This window comes from Chelonus insularis, unplaced genomic scaffold (genome assembly GCF_013357705.1).
Source record: "Chelonus insularis isolate UGA/USDA-ARS -01 unplaced genomic scaffold, ASM1335770v1 contig_150_pilon, whole genome shotgun sequence".
NCBI lineage: Eukaryota > Metazoa > Arthropoda > Insecta > Hymenoptera > Braconidae > Chelonus > Chelonus insularis.
The window spans coordinates 748,880-768,125 of NW_023276392.1; the positions used below are offsets into that span (position 1 = coordinate 748,880).

At 28.7% G+C, this 19,246-nt stretch overlaps 4 protein-coding genes across 4 annotated transcripts; 1 reads left to right on the forward strand and 3 right to left on the reverse strand.

Moving 5' to 3' along the window:
• The first annotated feature begins 122 nt into the window (after positions 1 to 122).
• Positions 123 to 6,880, forward strand: LOC118063878 (dual specificity protein phosphatase 15). The gene is made up of 10 exons (XM_035078085.1): positions 123 to 239; positions 322 to 950; positions 1,055 to 1,619; positions 4,162 to 4,422; positions 4,628 to 4,744; positions 5,072 to 5,196; positions 5,277 to 5,448; positions 5,814 to 5,992; positions 6,070 to 6,270; positions 6,339 to 6,880. The coding sequence occupies exons 4-10, from the start codon at positions 4,402 to 4,404 to the stop codon at positions 6,628 to 6,630; spliced, it is 1,107 nt and encodes a 368-aa protein (XP_034933976.1). The 5' UTR covers positions 123 to 239; positions 322 to 950; positions 1,055 to 1,619; positions 4,162 to 4,401; the 3' UTR covers positions 6,631 to 6,880.
• Positions 6,881 to 9,243: 2,363 nt separating this feature from the next.
• EMC8-9 (ER membrane protein complex subunit 8/9) lies at positions 9,244 to 11,005 on the reverse strand. The gene is made up of 4 exons (XM_035078162.1): positions 10,178 to 11,005; positions 10,004 to 10,080; positions 9,762 to 9,929; positions 9,244 to 9,680 (listed from the first exon to the last, which is right to left on the reverse strand). Exons 1-4 carry the CDS (start codon positions 10,382 to 10,384, stop codon positions 9,506 to 9,508), a joined length of 627 nt encoding a protein of 208 aa, XP_034934053.1. The 5' UTR covers positions 10,385 to 11,005; the 3' UTR covers positions 9,244 to 9,505.
• Positions 11,006 to 11,640: 635 nt separating this feature from the next.
• Positions 11,641 to 15,394, reverse strand: LOC118063969 (chaoptin-like). Its single transcript, XM_035078268.1, has 7 exons — positions 15,386 to 15,394; positions 14,786 to 14,831; positions 14,100 to 14,712; positions 13,686 to 14,028; positions 12,535 to 13,604; positions 12,121 to 12,463; positions 11,641 to 12,039 (listed from the first exon to the last, which is right to left on the reverse strand). The coding sequence occupies exons 1-7, from the start codon at positions 15,392 to 15,394 to the stop codon at positions 11,704 to 11,706; spliced, it is 2,760 nt and encodes a 919-aa protein (XP_034934159.1). The 3' UTR covers positions 11,641 to 11,703.
• On the reverse strand, positions 14,644 to 16,843 carry LOC118063931 (D-altritol 5-dehydrogenase-like). The gene is made up of 5 exons (XM_035078199.1): positions 16,691 to 16,843; positions 16,288 to 16,469; positions 15,602 to 16,217; positions 14,917 to 15,523; positions 14,644 to 14,831 (listed from the first exon to the last, which is right to left on the reverse strand). Exons 1-3 carry the CDS (start codon positions 16,722 to 16,724, stop codon positions 16,011 to 16,013), a joined length of 423 nt encoding a protein of 140 aa, XP_034934090.1. The 5' UTR covers positions 16,725 to 16,843; the 3' UTR covers positions 14,644 to 14,831; positions 14,917 to 15,523; positions 15,602 to 16,010.
• Positions 16,844 to 19,246: the final 2,403 nt, after the last annotated feature.

The following is a 19,246-nucleotide window of genomic DNA, read 5'->3' on the forward strand; positions in this document are numbered from 1 at the left end:
ATATTTGAATCCTACTTTACCTGGGAATTTTTACAATAACAATGTCTATTGACTTCTTTTGTTGATGTTTTCTACTGAAATAAATTAGTTAAAAGTATGCTTTATTAGGCTAAAAAAAATGGAGTGCTCCAAAATTATAAATAATTATTTTAATGACAATAATGATTAGAGACATACAACATTTGTCTCTAATTGACACAAATAATTAAATTTATGGTGAAATGAATTATAAACTGAAAGTAAGATAAGAACTTTTATAAAAAATATTTTCAAGGTCTTTTATCCACAAAACATTTAATCGTATTTATTTCTTTTTTCTAGGTTTCTATTTCAAAGGAAATTTGAAAATGCTATATCGGAATCTCGCTTTTAGAAAGATTTATAGCTTTAGGTTCAATTCTTATTTATGTAGCTGGATTAAATCGATAAAATTGGCCATCAGACTTTAGCATCACATTTGGCTCAGTATATTTTGTGATAATGATTTTTGTTGATCTGGCAAAGTTACAATAACCAATGCGGTTCTTCGTCTTAGTTAAACTTTTTATAAATTCTATATTCATACCCATCATGACAACTACTTCCTTAAAAAGTAGAATCGTAACCAACGGCAACTTGAATATGGCTTTCAAAAAAATCAATGACCGAAATTACTTTAATATCCTGATGGTAATTCAAAAAATAGCTTTAGATTCATTTTTAGCACAGCATTGAAGATGAACTGAATGGTACCTATAAGGTGATAGAAGACATCTTCAATAAATAATTCTATCGATGATAGAAGGTTAGTAAAAAAAACCTGGAACATGTAACTGAGCTTGCCCTAATTAGTTCAGTCTATTTCAAGCACTAAAAGAAGCCTTCCACTTCATATTACAATTCATATAAAATATGCATCTACGTGACGATGATCTTATAAATAATAAATAAGCTTTTCATTAATATGGGTGGTAAGTATTACACATAACCATTAAATCATTGCTTGCTTTATTTATTTCAAAAATATTTTTTGGTTATAATGATAAATATTTACTTTTTTATTTCATAATTAAAGAAAAATCTGCATTTGGCAGTGAAGAAATATCAACATGCCAGGAGAGCTACACGATATATTGTAATATAAAGCTAATGAGCTGGTGTATGTCATAACAAGGATCGTGTATTGAGCGGCGCGTGCGTAAGCTGACAGTTAAGCCAGCTAAATCGCAAGTAGTTGAGAATGGTCGCGATAGCCGCGATCACCTACTATACCTGGAGCTGCTACCAATGCCAGTCTAATTTCACGCGCTATTGATACATGTTCAACTGTCAACAATTTATTGGAAAGATTGGTTAATTGACTATAAGGATTCTTCGTCTACTATTATTCAATAATTAACTTCAATATAAATTCAATTTAAACAGTTATGTGAAGCAATCTAGTGTAGTCTAGTACATACAGTGCTGTGATTAATTGAACCATTTAGTGTTCATTCATGAACACTTTGCTCTGAAATAGTATAATACATTTTATAATTGATGTCATTAAAAAATATCTGAGATCTTTTGATTAATTGAAAAATGTCCATGGGATTGAAAGCTAAGCAGAATTGTGATTCAGCAATGTAAGATTTTTTGAGGTAGGCAATGATTCTCATTGATTTTACTTGCGCTACTGATGAACGTGGGCGTTAGTATCATTTAATGTGCACTATTTAAAAATTCATTGAATTTTTAATTTTTAAAAAAAGACATCGAATTAAAAAAACATTGAAAGTATTTACTAGAATTTCAATAGAACAAAAAAATTCAATGGAGCTATTGAATGTCAAAAATGTTGGAAATTGAATTTTTATGTAAAAACTTTTGTTTTCAAATATCATTCAAGCAGAAAACTCAGCTGATTTGAAATTTCAATGCCTTATACAAGATTTTTAGATTTTCTCCTACATGTAAATTGTGTCAAAATGAAGATTTTAAAAATTAGCACATTGAACGAAAAGTTTTCTTTTGTTCAATTCCAACAACTTGTATGTCGAATTGTAATTAAATATGTACAATGGTACGACTAGTTTTTATAAAGCTATCATGCAAACTTTAATACATTTTGCATTGATTTATGAAAGTAGATATGAATGTTTATTGCTAATATCCTCAGAGAATTGAAGCTTTTCTGCATGACTAATTGATGAAATAAAATCTTGAACTTTTTCCAAAGATATAATTGATATAAATATGCATCAATACAATACAAAAAAATAAAAACAGTTTAAAGAACCAAAGCAATAATTGAGTTTGATAAAATCTCCAAGTATTTTATTGTTAATAGTTGAATATCAAATAACTACTATATTAAGCTTTTCAATCAATTTTATTCAGATTCTCAATACTTTAATAAAATATTAAAAAAAAAAAAAAATTATGCCAACAACAACACAATAAGAGTTTTATGATGTTTAGGTGAAAACTCAATATCAAGAAATTCCAAACGACCTGGAGTTCAGTCTTTTCAAAATTGTATGTCTCTAAAGTTTAAGCTTTTAGACTTGAGTATGTATGTACATATTATTTATCACAGTGTTGGGAAGATGTAGTCTGCAAATATATCTATTGTATACTCGTTACTCTTATTCGTGTATATGACAATAACCACTTGAACCCAGGTTTGTTGTTCAGCCTAAAGCTATTGTTCAAATAAGAAACGAGAGCAAGAAAAAGCCAAGAATAAAATTTGTACGTATGCATAAATAAATAAAACAGATGGAAAAAAAACATTTAGATACATGTACGTATCATATATATTTCGGAAAAAAATATGTTATTGGATTAACTTACTCCATATGAACAAGACCAAAAAACAAGATTAAAATAATTGAAGATATCAAATCATGTATCAACTTGATTAAAAATTTTGACAGATATCATTAATCATCTGTAACATGTCTAACACTCTATATATGGAACTCTAAAGCTGTAGATAATCCGGATAATTTTGACATACAAAGAAAAAGATGAAAGAAAAATGTTTTAAGCTTTAACTGTTTTTCATACTCGAAAGCTATAAAAAAAAAAGTATGATTTTAACTGGAGCAAAAAATGTATGTCAATGTTACTTAACGTATTATTTGATTTTAAAAATAATCTAAAATCTTGGTAACATGTTCTAAATTGTTATATTTTCTCAGCTGAAAATTATACTAAGATTGCAGAAAAATTTATTTAAAAATATATCTCAATATAAAAAAGTAAAAAAATAAACTACATTAGTTTTTTATAAAAATATAAATACTTCAAAGTAGCATTCAAAAAAAAATTACCATAAAAATCAAGAGCTCCAACATTGAATATTTATTCTAAGAACGTGTTAGAAAAAAATTTTTCCTTATTTTTTTATTATCAGAATAGGACAATTTCTATCAATAATAGATATAATCATCATCAAGGCTTACAAACAATAACATAAACATCCTACATAAAAAAATTATCTTTTTTTTCACATCACTGAGTTGATCAATAAATAAGCATGACTAGGTTTATGTGTGAAATAGATAGTTGCTATCTATAATAGCCTGTAATCGGTATCATTTCCAAGCTAAACATCAACAATTATTATGTATATCTATTATATTCCTTTTTTTTTTATTACGGTTAATACTAATTTATGCAAAATCTTTACCTTATAGACTATAAACTGTTTTATTATTACCTTGTAATAGATAAATACGATATATAATAAATATGATGCACTTGACCATATTACATATTGGATTGTTACATGACGTGTAACTTAATATCAACAATTCAATCGATCACTCACATGTCCTAGTATACACGTGCAGTTTGTGGCTTTGTTGATTTCAAAAATAATAAAAATGAATATTGGATTTGTTTACACTTGCCAGATCGATTCTGTTTTACTTTAAATTATTCATTTCCAATATTTATTTAATATTAAAATGACATTCACAACTCACACATATCTCACGATCAAATTATTTATATTGAATCTAAAGTATCAAGGACATTAAACAATAACTAATAGATAAATGTTATTTGTCAGACCTACAATTACATTAAAAGCTAAATACTCATGATGATTGAGAACAATATTTTATTGATTACATTGTACTTCTTAGCAACGATTAATAATGATGTTATCTTGATGATGACTTTTTGTTGCAGTTGGTGGGTAAAGTATTGATGCATGGTGATATACAAAATGACACATATCTATTCTATGCTCATTGACCAAGTAAATAATAATCAGCGATTTGTACATAAGTTATAAAAAAGAAGAATGAGAGAGACAACAAAGGAACGACCTGTGGGCTCTTCAAAGAGCATGAAATCAATTATTGTAGATCAAATTATAAAGTGCACGTGCTCACTGAGCTAATTTAAATAATTGTCTGAAATAACAGTATGGGGAATGGAATGAATAAGGCAAGTATATGGTATAATAAATGTAGAAAATAACCAGTGAAATTATCTCAATAAAAGTAAAATATGAAATAAGTCGATGAAAATTTCTAGGGTATTGGATGCATGTTAAAAGATTATGTTATTTCTATCAGATCAAATCTAAATTTATGCTTGTCACGAAGAACCTTTTTTATTATTGATTATTAATTTTCATGACTTTTACCAGGTCCTGCCCGGTCTTTATGTTGGTAATTATAGAGACAGTAAAGATGAAGCACAGTTGGAACGGTTTGAAATTACGCATATTTTAGCGATTCATGATGCTGCTCGTCGTCTTCACTCTGTAATTATGGATCTTATTAATGCCATTTTTATGAATATGTCATTTACTCGAATTTTAAATTGTTTAGTTACTCCAAATATTCAAGCATCATGATACATACATGCAGATACATCAGTACATTTTTTATGTCACGAACAGTATGATCATAAATTTTTTACCAACTCAACCAACATCATAAAAGCACCATTTAATTCCCACTGGTATAAATCAGTTTCCATATTCAACTGGTTTTTTCATCGCATGCATATCATGTTTCATTATATTTCATCTTTTTCTATATCAGTACTAATACCAATCGATATTAATACTATATATTTTTGATTCAAGGACAAGCACTATCTATGTATTTTGGCTGCGGACACACCAGATCAAAATCTTTCCCAATATTTTTCATTATGTAATGATTTCATCCATGCTGCTCGTCTACGTGGTGGAAATGTACTTATACACTGGTATGAATGATAAATATCTCCTTTGACATTTTAATTCAAATAAATAAATTATTTTTTTTTATTAAATTTATCTATATCAGTTTGGCAGGCATGTCAAGGAGTGTTACAGTGGCAGTTGCATATATCATGAGCACAACAAACCTTTCTTGGAAAGAAGCACTAAAAGTTGTACGAGTTGGTCGAGCAGTTGCTAATCCTAATGTAGGCTTCCAACAACAGCTTCAGGATTTTGAATCAAGCCGTTTAGCTGAGGTAATTTGAATTTTTATCATTATCTATTTATAAAAATTTTTGTATATATTTATATCTTTATTTGTTTTAAATAAATCAATTTATTGTATATTTATTTTCAATTTCCTCTATAAGAGTTTTAAAATTCCAAAAAAAAATTAAATCACTAAAAATAAGGGCCAATTAATCAATTGACCGGTTGACCGTATTCGAGTTAACACACATTTAGTTCGGTATTCCGCTTTGCTTCATTTCTGTATTCATCACTTGCGTCAGACCAGTATATCGTTACATCACTCATCCTACTAATTATCCTGAAAAATAAATAAGTGAATAAGCTCAACAATAAATTTTATAACGAATTTGATTACTTTAATTATTTATAGGAGAGAAGAAGATTAAGAGAACGATTTCCAAGTCTAGCATTAACAGCTTCAGATGCTGAACTCTGCAGAGTCACTTTAAGAAATTATGAAACTTTGGCATTAGCACGGGAAGTTTGTGAGGGAAAATGTGCTATGGGTAGACAGTGTCCTACGGGATTGTGTAGGCAGCCATCTAAAAGGTTCGAAAATCAATTAATAATAATTGTCAACTTGAGTTATTTTAGGAAAGTGGTAAATTAATGTGTACATCTTTTAGAACTTTGAGACGAAAATCATCAACGGGTAGTCAAAGTAGTACAGGCTCTGGAAGAACACCACCACAAACACCACGACTTTTGCCGTCCGCTCCACCATCGCCTGCACTACCAAGATCTGCAAGCGTTGTTTCTGCATCAAGACCTAGAAGTGGTCCAGCTAGATTTCAAACATATACTGGAGGATCTGCTCCACCTTCACGGTATAAAATCAATTTAATTTTACAGAGATTCATTAATTTAATATTGTTATTATTATTATTATTTTTAGAGCCGTATCAAGAGGAGATTTATCGGCAGCAATTGCTTGTAGTAGTGGAAGCAGCCTGAGTTTAAGTTCCATTGGCCGATCAACGCCAGTGACTTCATATACTCAATCATCATCATTGAGGAATGCTAATTGGAGAATGATGGCTGGATCAGCTCCTGTAACACCAAGAACGACCCCTCCAGTATCACCACAACACTGGCCCCGACGAATGCATAATACTTCCCATCAATTACCTCTCACACCTGTCTCAGCATCTTCATCTATATCTGAATCTTCAACTTCACTAACGTAACGATATTGAAGTTCTAAATAGTCTTAGGTAATATTAAATTAAATTACGCCATGGTTGTTTTTTTACTGCTGGTATTTAGTAAACGGTGTTTACAACGCCGTTGTAAAATAAATTAGATAGTCACTTCCAATATGACATAGTAATTTCGCTGGCGAAATGTAGCTTTACTTGTTGGTCATTCAATCTTCAAAAAATCAACAAAAATGGAAAGTATTAATGGGATAATGGAATAAAATATCATCTTTGTCTACAATAATCTTGATGATTTACAATTCTATTATTCTGAAAGTCATAGAGTTTTATTATTATTTATAGCAAATAAATTGGAATTGTATCGTTCGTAAACTTTTCAATTGTTTTGAAATTTGAATTATTTTATGGAGATTCAAAGCAATATCTGCAGTCTTTTCAAGTGGTAATTGGTATACAAATATCAGTATTCATTATAACAATAATATGTAAGATCGATTAAAGTTAATATTAAGTTGTATACGAATTAGATAAAAAAACTATATTACTGATAGGAATTTTTTGAAATTTTATTTTTAATCGATTTGTATTATAAGCCAGTAGATTATACTAATATTAAAATAATGATAAAAATTGATTTAATTGAATTTATGAAATTTTTGTATCAAGATTACACTTAGATGAGTTAATTAATTTCATTTTTTGAAATCATCTCAATAAGACCGTCCAAAAAATGGTTGGTTTTACCATGCTTTAAACATTACATACAATAATGGCTTAATGTGCATTGTTACATACATTAGATTTATATTTGTATATACATGTCTAAATTATAAGGGTCGTTGCAAGGTTTTTAGATTGAATATTATTACTGTTAAAAAGAAATATTTAAATTCTAAATGCTAAAAAAAAACCTGAATAAATTGAATTCAAAGGACTCAACGTAGGTTGCAAACAAAACCAAAGTAACATAAATTAAAAATACATGAAATACAAATAAACAATAATTGTTTAAACGCATATGTACCCATGTTGAATATTAATAGAAAAAATTTCTATAAAATGTTATAATATTATTTATAGAATATTTTCAGTACGATTTTCAATAAGTTAATTATTTTTTTTTATACAGGAAACTCAATTAAATATCCTAATGAGTTCTTGACTATTTGATAGAATAATGACATCTTGATAAGATATTTTATTCATAGAATTATTGGCATTTAATTAATCAATAAATTTGATAATTAATATTAGTGGTGATTATAATAATATATTAATAAATAATAGCCAGCCATGGATTAAACAATGAATATTTGAATTGTTAAAAAATAAGAATAAAATGAGTAAACATAAAAAATAATTTTAAAAATGGAAAACAATTTTTCAACAAAGAAGAAAAATATTTCTTTATTGTAAATTTATAGAAGAAAAAATCGCTTTCAAAGCTATTAGTTATAATCAATAATATTCAAAGCAATGAAATGGAAACATAATTTTTATAAATGATAGTTATTTGAAGAAGGTATTGAAATATTAAAAAAATAATAATAACAAAAAATAGCAATGAGAATAATAACAATAATAATATTCATATAAAAATTGAAATCGATAAATAATTCTTTAAAAAAGAAAATAAAAATGATTAATATTAATTTTTAATTTGTAATATATATTGTTATTATTACTGTTGTAGTTTATACTAATCGACATCATCATAAGTACATGTGCTATGTAGATTGTTAATGAAGAAAAATTATTCAAAATAACATACCTACTAATCGATATACATGTGTATGTATCATGTATCATGTATCAACACATTCGTAAACATAACAATAAGCATAAGATTGTGAGTAAATCAATTAATTATGTGGTATTTTTGATACACTAATCTGATTCAATCTGTGATCTACTTTAATTAGTTATTGTATCATAAATTCAATTTGACAATGAACATTCATTTAAAAATTATGAATAATTATTGTAAAAAATGAGCAATAAGACACTCAATTGGACATATCGAATAATTAAATCTATTCTAATGCAACATCGCTGATATAAAAATTTAATAAAATAATTATTATTCACGACATATTTACTAAATATCTGCACCAAATAGAGTAGTGTAAGCAATATACAATAGATTATATAAAATATTAGTATCCTTATTAAACATTATATCTAAAGCTATTAATAACCATTATTGAAGTTTATCATTTATTTTTAATTTCTATGAAAAGTTAGAAATTTGTTTGAGGTTTATATAAATTGAATAACTCCGTTTGTACCTTAAAAAAATTATTTCACAAATGAAATATTATTCCTCTACTGTGTGAGGTGTTCCTTATGAAATATATTTTAATGGAAATGAAAAGATACTTCAATGATATTGCTTATTGTACTTAATTGAAAATTGTATATGAAAAAAGAGTCATGAGGACCAGAAAATTGAATTACTGTATGAAATAATGATTTGATTTATTAACTGATGAATGTCAAAGAACGATTTGAAAAAGATATTTTTGTGCATGGATTTTGAATATGAGAAAAAATATTATATACAATATTTTTTCAAAAAAAAAAAAACAAAAATTGAACAAATGAAATGTATTGAATATATTTCATGGTAAATTTCTGATATATATTACATATGTACTTAAAACTGCTGGTGGTTTGCAAACAATATTTTCTGTATGGCATTGTAATAATAACATTTACATTGAACAGTATTCAATGTGTTCCTTGCGCTGATGACCCGTTAAATAATAATGTATCAGGTAATAAAAAAAAATTTTTGTGTCAAGGTTATAGCAAGTGTTTTAATAACATCATTTGATTATTCCAATATTTTTTTAATCAAATAATCTACAAATGGATTCATTGAAAAAATTTTCTATTAAATTTATAATTGAAGATCAACTAGTTTCTTGATTATTATCTTGTTCAATTCATTATTGTGCCAGTCTAGTGAAATGTCATCCAAATGATTATCGAAATCTATGAGATTTTCATATCGTTTTTCTTTCAATAAAACTGTTATTGCTTCTGTTACAGCATCTCCTCCCTCATAGAGAATGCTGGAAAATGAACATTTTTAAATAAACCTATATCACATTTATTTACTATGACATATTCATAAAAAGAATAATGAAATTTACTCTGCTTTATCCTTGAGCTTCCATTTGCCATCACTGGAATGTTGTAAAATTCGAAGAGGCATTGCAGGCATGTTATGACTGAATTCTTTATTATCAATTACTGCCATCAAGGCAGGTCCAAAAGTTTCAGCTATTTTATCAGCTATTCTGTGAGCTGGTTTATCTGTACTGTGATGTTAATTATCATTAAATGAATAACTTCATTGGAGGCTTGCCATTCAAAATAAATAACTGGAACATACCTCAAATCTTGCAGCAATTCGTTGGCTAAATAATATCCTGCGATAACCATGCCATTTTGTCCTGCAAAGTGATCTACCTGTTGGCGAGTAAAAAACAATTATAAATATTAACTACTAGAAATAATGTTAAAAACTCTATCACGTAGTTTTTTAAGAGTCATGTAAGATATTTACCAAGGTAAGAGCGATCTCAGCCATTGGCGATACATGTAAACATTGATGAAAAAGTGGAATAGCATCTTCAATAAACAAATCATTTAATTTTTCAGACTTATTTTTTTGTTTAGCCAAGAGAAGTCCATTTATGGCACAATGTGGATATTTAGCAGCATGTAAAATTATTTTGCTACAGGCACGTGGGGAGAACGTAACTTTAGCCATTGTATTATTTTGTTTGCTTATTTATACAGGTACTGAGAGGTATATAAACCAGATATTAATCGAATATCAAAAATTAACGAATATAAATATTAATTGTCCATCAACAAAGTGATTCAGTGATAAATAGTTTACCGACTATTGCACTTATAATAACCTGGACTGTTTAGAAATGCAATAAAAAACGAAATAATTGACACAGAAATTCTCACTTTTGTTAATGTATTGCTATTTTTAACACTGCACAGTTCCTTACACTAATATGTACGCATACAAGAGAAAATTGAATATTATTGTGTGACTAAATGTCTTCCTTAACAAAACATAAATGTTAAATAATTCATGCGACATATATATGTAATAATAAAATCATTCACAGAACATAGATACGTATCGTTTGTTTTTTATTAGCCGCATTGACTGACGTGTCTATATATCTCGAAATCATATGTTCGTTGTGTTCGTAAATTCGATCAGATCCTCATGTTTCGATTCGATCCATCGCATAGAAATTCAAAAATATTCTCATAGCATATTGACCGATGTTTCCAGAAATATAAATATTTGTAAAATATAATTATTATTATTGTTATTATTAAAATTGATCATTTATTTTGAAAAAAAACTATAACCGCAAAAAATTCATTCAGGGCTCCAATAAAAGTTATCGACTTTTTCGGAGCATGATGTTTGTACATTTACATTCAGTAGATGTCACTACTTGAATGTTTTAAGTTTGACATGTAAACAAAGCACACAATTATGTCATTATTATGGTTTAATAACAAATCAGTTGTTTGTGATTTTTATGTCAAATATAATACATAAGTTTTTCATACATATTAAATATGCTTGTTTCATTGATAAATGACAGTATTATTTATTACGTGAAGTATAAATGTTGCTAAGACGCCAAAGTTTTTATGTATATATTCATAGAACAAGTAACCATTAAAATAGAAATTTATTATTAATAATTGAATATGGGCTAATCAATAAAAAATGATGAATGTTTTATCACAAAATGAAAATATTAATAATGAACAGAAGTACAAAAGTAAGTATATAATGGAAGATCTTGATGATCTTGACAAAAATTTATTTGGAGTGCCTTTAAGTCATTCAGATGTATCAGTGAAAAACAAAAAACATTCTTTAATAAAATAGAATATCAGATATTAATAACTAATGGCTTATTTTTGCATCCTCAATCACTAACAGTTCAATATAAGAATAATCCAAATAAAAACACCATTACGAATGTAATCAATACAAATTTCTATTATTTACAATGCATATAAATACATCATTTTCAGCATAAGTTACGTTTTAAAATTACAATCTATCAATTGAGACCTCAAGTCACTGATTTTGATATCTTTTAGTGATTCAGGTTGATGACATGTCAAATTATCAACTTTTAGGTTAAATACATTTTCACCATGTAGTACATACGGGTGGTGAATATTTCCATCAATGAACTTCAACAAGCCATTCAGCTTACAGTCACATCTTATAGGATTGTCTTGTATATTGATTGTCACTTTACCAAGATTTTCTGGAGTTAACCTTTCAACACCTTGAAAATCAACCCGGTGAATTTCGTTATGTGACATGTCTACTTCGATTATACTCGACGAGAATTGCAATTCTGATATCTAAAATAAATTAGAAATATTTTGATGTTTTTTAGTGACTTATGTATCGTATTTCATGCAATGATGAAAAATTAAACTTACTTGTAGATAAGAAATTCCATTATGGGCTAAGTTGAGAATCCGAAGACGAGGTGCTGTGATCCAGTCAGAAAAGACTTCGGTAATGAAGTTGTGATCAACGTAGAGTTCTTCAAGAGTATCCTTACAAAAGTGTAATACAGAGTGCGGTTCATCCTTATCAACATATGTAATTTTCAGCGCATCATTGTCTATTATTTCTGATGGTTTTAATGTCAAATTATTGTACGAAAAATGTGCAACTTGAAGACTCTTTAGGCCCTTGAATGCTTCGGGATCAATTGCTCGCAAGTAATTATGTTCCATTTTTATTGTACGTAAAGAGGACAAATTTTTCAGAAGATTGCTATAAAAAAAGACGGATGAACTCGTTAAGTTTAGTATTTTCGTTGTAAAAAATTATTCTATGTAACTTACTTGTCAATATATCTGATATTGTTGTAAGACAAATCTAGTATTTCCAAATTAGTTAATGTTGCAAAAATGTCTTCAGGTAACTTATCAATTACATTAAAACTTAAGACTAGCTCCTTTAATTTTTTACTGTCTTTGAAGAAATCAGCCGGCAGAGATTGTATCCAATTATTGTCCAGATGGAATACTTCAAGATTACTTGAATTCCATATGAGGTCCCTTGGAACTGTGAGAATGCCTGTATCAGTCAACTTAATATATTTCAAAGAAACTAAGTCAGCCAATAACCGTTCAGGTAAATGCATAAATCTCTGTTTATTTTGTATCATGGTAAAATTGGTTAAATAAACGTTATTTTGTAGCAAACCATGCGGGAATGAATTATAAAGAAAATTGTTCTGTGATAAATCAAGCACTTGGAGCATTGTATTTTTACTGAATAATCCTATTGGTAGACTTGTCAAGTCATTCATTCGCAAATCAATCTCTTTAACATATTTTAATTCATCAAATGCATGCGGTTCTATTTTTCTCAAGTTCTTATTTACAATAATAACTTTGTCGAATTTCTCCTTATTGTCAAAACATCCTGCATCAATGACTTCTAATGATTCAATGTCAACTTTAAACGCTGGAGCAGTAGTTGGTTCTTGATACCAACAATTAATTAAAATTGATTCATCTGATAGACTTCTTATACACTTGCAATTTTGTGGAAATGAAATATTATTTCTTCGTGATTCGATCATTTCACAAGTTACAGATTTAGAGCTCAATTTGTTGATCTTAACATGTTCTAGTGATTCAGGTCGATGACATTTCAAATTATCAACTTTTAGGTTAAATACATTTTCATCATGTAGTACATATGGGTGGTAAATATTCTCGTCGATGGACTTCAACGAGACATTCAGCTTACAGTCACATCTTATAGGATTGTCTTGTATATTGATTGTCACTTTACCAAGATTTTCTGGAGTTAACCTTTCAACACCTTGAAAATCAACCCGGTGAATTTCGTTATGTGACATGTCTACTTCGATTATACTCGACGAGAATTGCAATTCTGATATCTAAAATAAATTAGAAATATTTTGATGTTTTTTAGTGACTTATGTATCGTATTTCATGCAATGATGAAAAATTAAACTTACTTGTAGATAAGAAATTCCATTATGGGCTAAGTTGAGAATCCGAAGACGAGGTGCTGTGATCCAGTCAGAAAAGACTTCGGTAATGAAGTTGTGATCAACGTAGAGTTCTTCAAGAGTATCCTTACAAAAGTGTAATACAGAGTGCGGTTCATCCTTATCAACATATGTAATTTTCAGCGCATCATTGTCTATTATTTCTGATGGTTTTAATGTCAAATTATTGTACGAAAAATGTGCAACTTGAAGACTCTTTAGGCCCTTGAATGCTTCGGGATCAATTGCTCGCAATTGATTATGTTCCATTTTTATTGTACGTAAAGAGGACAAACTTTTCAGAAGATTGCTATAAAAAAAGACGGATGAACTCGTTAAGTTTAGTATTTTCGTTGTAAAAAATTATTCTATGTAACTTACTTGTCAATATGTCTGATATTGTTGTAAGACAAATCTAGTATTTCCAAATTAGTTAGTGTTGCAAAAATGTCTTCAGGTAAATAACTGATTTCATTACATTTTAAAACCAGCTTTGTCAGTTTTCTGCAATCTCTAAAGAATTTTTGTGGAATAGATTTAAGTCTATTCCTGTCTATATATAACTCTTGTATTTCGGTCGATCCCCATAGCAAATTTTGATGCACGTAGAATAAACCAATGTCAGTTAACTTTAGATTTTTTAATTTAATCAAATTTGCAAAGAATCGTTTAGGTAAAGTTACAATTTCCTGTTTATTTTGTATCATGGTAAAATTGGTTAAATGAACGTTATTTCGTAGCAAATCATGCGGGAATGAATCAATAAAAAAATTGTTCTGTGATAAATCAAGCACTTTGAGCATTCTATTTTTACTGAATAATTCTATTGGTAGACTTGTCAAGTTATTCATTCGCAAATCAATCATGTTAACATATTTTACTTTATCAAATGCATGCGGTTCTATCTTTCTCAAGTTATTATTCACGATAATAACTCTGCCGAAATTTTTCCTAACGTCAAAAAAGTCCTCATGGATGACTTCGATTACCTTATCTGAAAAGGGCGACAGCGCTAAGTTATTGTAATCAAGTTGAAAGTTAAAAGGCAATTTCAATAGGCGCATTACCACGAAGTGGAATATCAACGCAATCAACCACTGCATTATTGTAACCCTGTAAATGATAAATATTATAAACGTTTCATATTATGAAAATGTGAAAATATATAAAAACATTAGTAATTAAAAAAAATACGTACAGATCGATTGATCTTCAATTAAATTTTGTTTATGTCAACAATTGTGGTTGATGATTATTCTCAGTATGAGTTCTTCGTCAGTTCAGCGCAGCTTGATGACAATTAACTGATCAAATGTGTCGTCGTTCGAAAGTAACTTAGACTGAGGTGCATCGTTTTTTGAGTGTATCTTTTCTATAGTCAAACTACCGAAAGAGTGGTTACGGCAGAGGTGGGTAAACGTGGCACTTCAGGTATAATTTTCAGAGCTATTACACCTGCAAGTAAAAGTGAGAGAGGTATAAGATTTTTCTAGATAGACCTTTTTACTGGTGCTCCGTAAAAGTCAAAGTTTGTTTACCCCTGATCTAGAATACCGATCAATATGTCTTCTATATGTCGACTAATAGTTTATTGTGTTTGTAAAGATTATCTTCAGGCTTTTAACTTTTTTAAACCTCGGATGTTGGAAATTTTTTGTTACAATAACCTTTGTCATCTTCACTGACTGAATAATGAATGTTCTAACAGTTAGGATTAACGGTTATTACCGATACAGTTGCAGTAAGGTAGACTTAGGTAACGATCGTTTCCCAACAAGTTTAACGAAAAGTATCAATACATCGTTCTGAAATAATAAAAAAAATATTAATTTTGTAGTGTAAAATTATTAAAGAAAATTTTTTTCAGCTAATTCAGAACATACTTTAAGGCTGGGCTTCCCTGAGCTGAAATCATCTCAAATTTTTCCCGTCAACTTATGTTTTTTTCATTGGTTTTTTTCATGTAAAAAATATTTATAAATATTGAGGAAAATGGTATACAGGGGGGAAGCTAAAGTTTGACAGTGTACAGCAATAATAATTGCATAATAAATGATTTTTTAGTGAAAGGTTCATGGCAAAAACGCCCATTATGACACCTCAGAATTCACATTTAAACAAAAATTATCAATAAACAACGTTTATGTTTATGAAAATATTTTTTTAAATCCTTTTTTTCATATTAGTAAGACATATACAAATTGAAAAATATCAACGATCACCTTTCAACAAAGACATTTTTAGATAAAATACTTAATAATTATAATAAGTATACTTTACTTATTCTAATCATTAACACAATTCAAATATCACTTTTGTAACTTGTTTTTCACGTAAGGCATGTATGGCATCTTCGTATTCAGATAATTTACAAACATGAATACCCAATTTTTCATGATTAAGATATTGATTTCCCATAGTTTGTACTAATGATAATCCATTTGGAAATGTAAATGGATTGACTTTGACTCCAAAAATTTTTAATTCTTTCATGTATACCTAAATCAAAAAAAAAATTGAATACTTGTAATCTTAAAATACATTTGTTTAATAATAAATGAATCTATACCTCAAAAGGATTGATTTTCATTGTTGCTGTAGGATTAGCGACTCCAAAAATGCAAAGGGTTCCACGATTGTTGAGTAAAGGAAAAGCAGATTCTATAGCTGATGCAGAACCACTGCAATCAATAACAAAATCGAATTTTTTTCCTTCTAATTGATCTGGCGTACATACTTCATACTCCAAACCTGAATACATATTTGAAAAAAATTTAATTGAGATCGATTCAACTTATTATATAATTAATACTATCAATGATAGTTTTGATGAATAAACTTTAAATAATCAGAAGTAATAATTCACATAAATGATTAAACGAATGTTGTGATGTAATTATTATCTATTAATTATTCATTTTGGTCTTATTATTCATTTATAGTGATTAAACTATTGATAAATGTACTTTTACCTAGGTTTTTAGCAATTTTTTGTCGCATAGGCATTGCTGCACTAATGGTTACAGTTTTTCTTAAGCCATGTAGATGTAAAGTAAAGCCACGGAAACCGTAGTCTCCCCGATTTTATAATTTTATAAACGAAGTACTAAAATATATAGTAAAAAAAACTTACCATTGGACAACTGTTAATGCAGTCACATTCATTTTGTTTAATATTGATTTTAATTTTTACACTACAATAATTATTGACAATTTTAGTCACTGACACTTTAAACTTAACAGTTAAACTTTCACTTATTATGAACTATTTATTTTATCACACCAAAAATAGCCCTAACGGACTTCACAAAAATACGCGCCAAGTATGAATAACGAAGACGATAATCATCGTTCATCAAGTGCGATCTCTATAAAACTTCTTTATGTGAACAACTACAAAAATGCGTGAAATCATTGCAGCCAAGTATTTGAACATAAAGATCAATTATATTTAATAAAATAAAATAGAAATGTTTTTTAATTTTCGTTAAATTATTATGTAATTTTCTACATAAATCAAAGACAAACTCTTTATAATGAGATGAAAAAAGAATTCAATACATGAAGAAAGTTGACAGCCTTATTACGTTTTAAAATTTTAAAAATAGAAAAAAAAATTGAATTAAAAACAAAATTTCTCTTTTTTTATAAAAATTTATTTAAACACAATTAACTTGGCGTTATAGTCATGCAGCAACTTCATGGTAGTACCAACTTTATAAAAAAAAGTCGTACTTTTAAGGAAAAAGATTCTTTTTACTTAAAATGCGGTCCAAGGGGTGTAGCCAATTTTTATTTTTGCAAATAAATGATTTTCAGGACACAATAGCAATTGCAATTTATTGTCGTAGCTAATCAATGGGGTTTTCAAAGATTTTTTAATAAAGTTTATGTCATTATTGCAGAGAAATTAGAAATTTAAAGGAGCATAACCTCAAAAGTGCTAATTTGAGTGGAATAGAGACACGGTAGTGCCTTCGTCACCGCTATTCATACTTGGCGCTCGAGACACTACTAAAATAAACGTGTCTCTTGATTCACAATATTAAATTGATTTCTTTAGCTTGATAACCTTCAAGCTACAAAATGTATTTTCGCTATGTTTTTGCGCGGGAAACAATAGTCGTGTTCGCTACACATTTATGGAGCATGCGCAACGCGTTCCGAGTATACCGGAGTGGTGGTAGCACTTGTGTCGCCACAGTTTGACATGTAAACAAAGCATACAATTATGTCATTATAGTCGGACTGAGAAGAGAGTTCCTCAGATGTTCTTCATGTGTTCTTGTACGCTTGCGCAGTAGTAAAAAACATGGTAGAAGGGGTAGAAAATCAGTGGTGGGGAGCCCGAAAGCATTGAAGCAACTGAGGAACTCTCTTCTCAGTCCGACTATATTATGGTTTAAGGCTGGGCTGAAGTCAGAAAGGCGACTGATTCCCCCTATCCAAATACATGGGATCGGGAAATTTCTAATTTCTTCGCCAATTTACAATTATTTCTATAAAATTAGGTACCAAATTACAGAGGAATTAATGCCGGACTGACGTAAACAACAATTTTTTGTATATAGTGAATATTTTTATTAAAAAAATTAGAAAGAATAATGAAAAAATTATGAATTGACTTGCCGCGCTTAAATTTCAAGATGGCGGCCACATCATTCAGATGAAAAATCACTAATTATTTCATTTTTATACGTTTTTCGCCCAAAATTCGTGTTTGCGTCAGTCCTTGCCACCTGTCTGAATGTTAAAAAAATCAATTCATAGTATAAAATTGAATAATTTAGAAATAATTAGAAATCTTGTATTCCAGATGATATTCTCCGGAAAATTAGTTTGAAAAAATTCTGATAGGTGACAGCATTATGCTCGCAGATGACCTCAGTCATCCATATTGAAAAAATGCTCAATCCGTATCCAGAACTGATGGTGCCCTGCATTTTGGCGAGTAAATTCTGTATGTGTGTGTACGGGTAATATATGTATGTGATGTAAACATAGTGTATCACTTTACAATGCCCTACACTTTGATGACTATTGCAGTTAGGATAAATAAAAATGATGATACTCATTTAACATTAATTAATATAATACCTGCAAATAACTTCAAATACATATATTCATCCATTATTATCATTTTTATTAGGTATAAATGTTAATAAGGGAGCTCAATTCCAAGTCGGCGTATCCAAGCATGTAGTGTGAAAACAAATATACATTATCTCAATATCGAGATTATGCTGGCCATGTGGTTAGGGCGTCAGAGTTCTATTTTGCCGGGCAGGGTTCGATCCCAGTCATAACCAATTTTTTTTTTCTACTTTATTCGTTAGATTAGCATGTAATTATAATATTGACATGCTATAATTAATCTTTTATAACAATTTGATTTTTTTTTCTCTTTATTCATTGAATTTATTGACGCTAAGTCGAAAAATATTTGAACAGAGCCATAAACTTTCTTTTTGTATAAATACATTGATAATAGCCTGTGTTTGATACATCTTTACATGTATTAACAATGT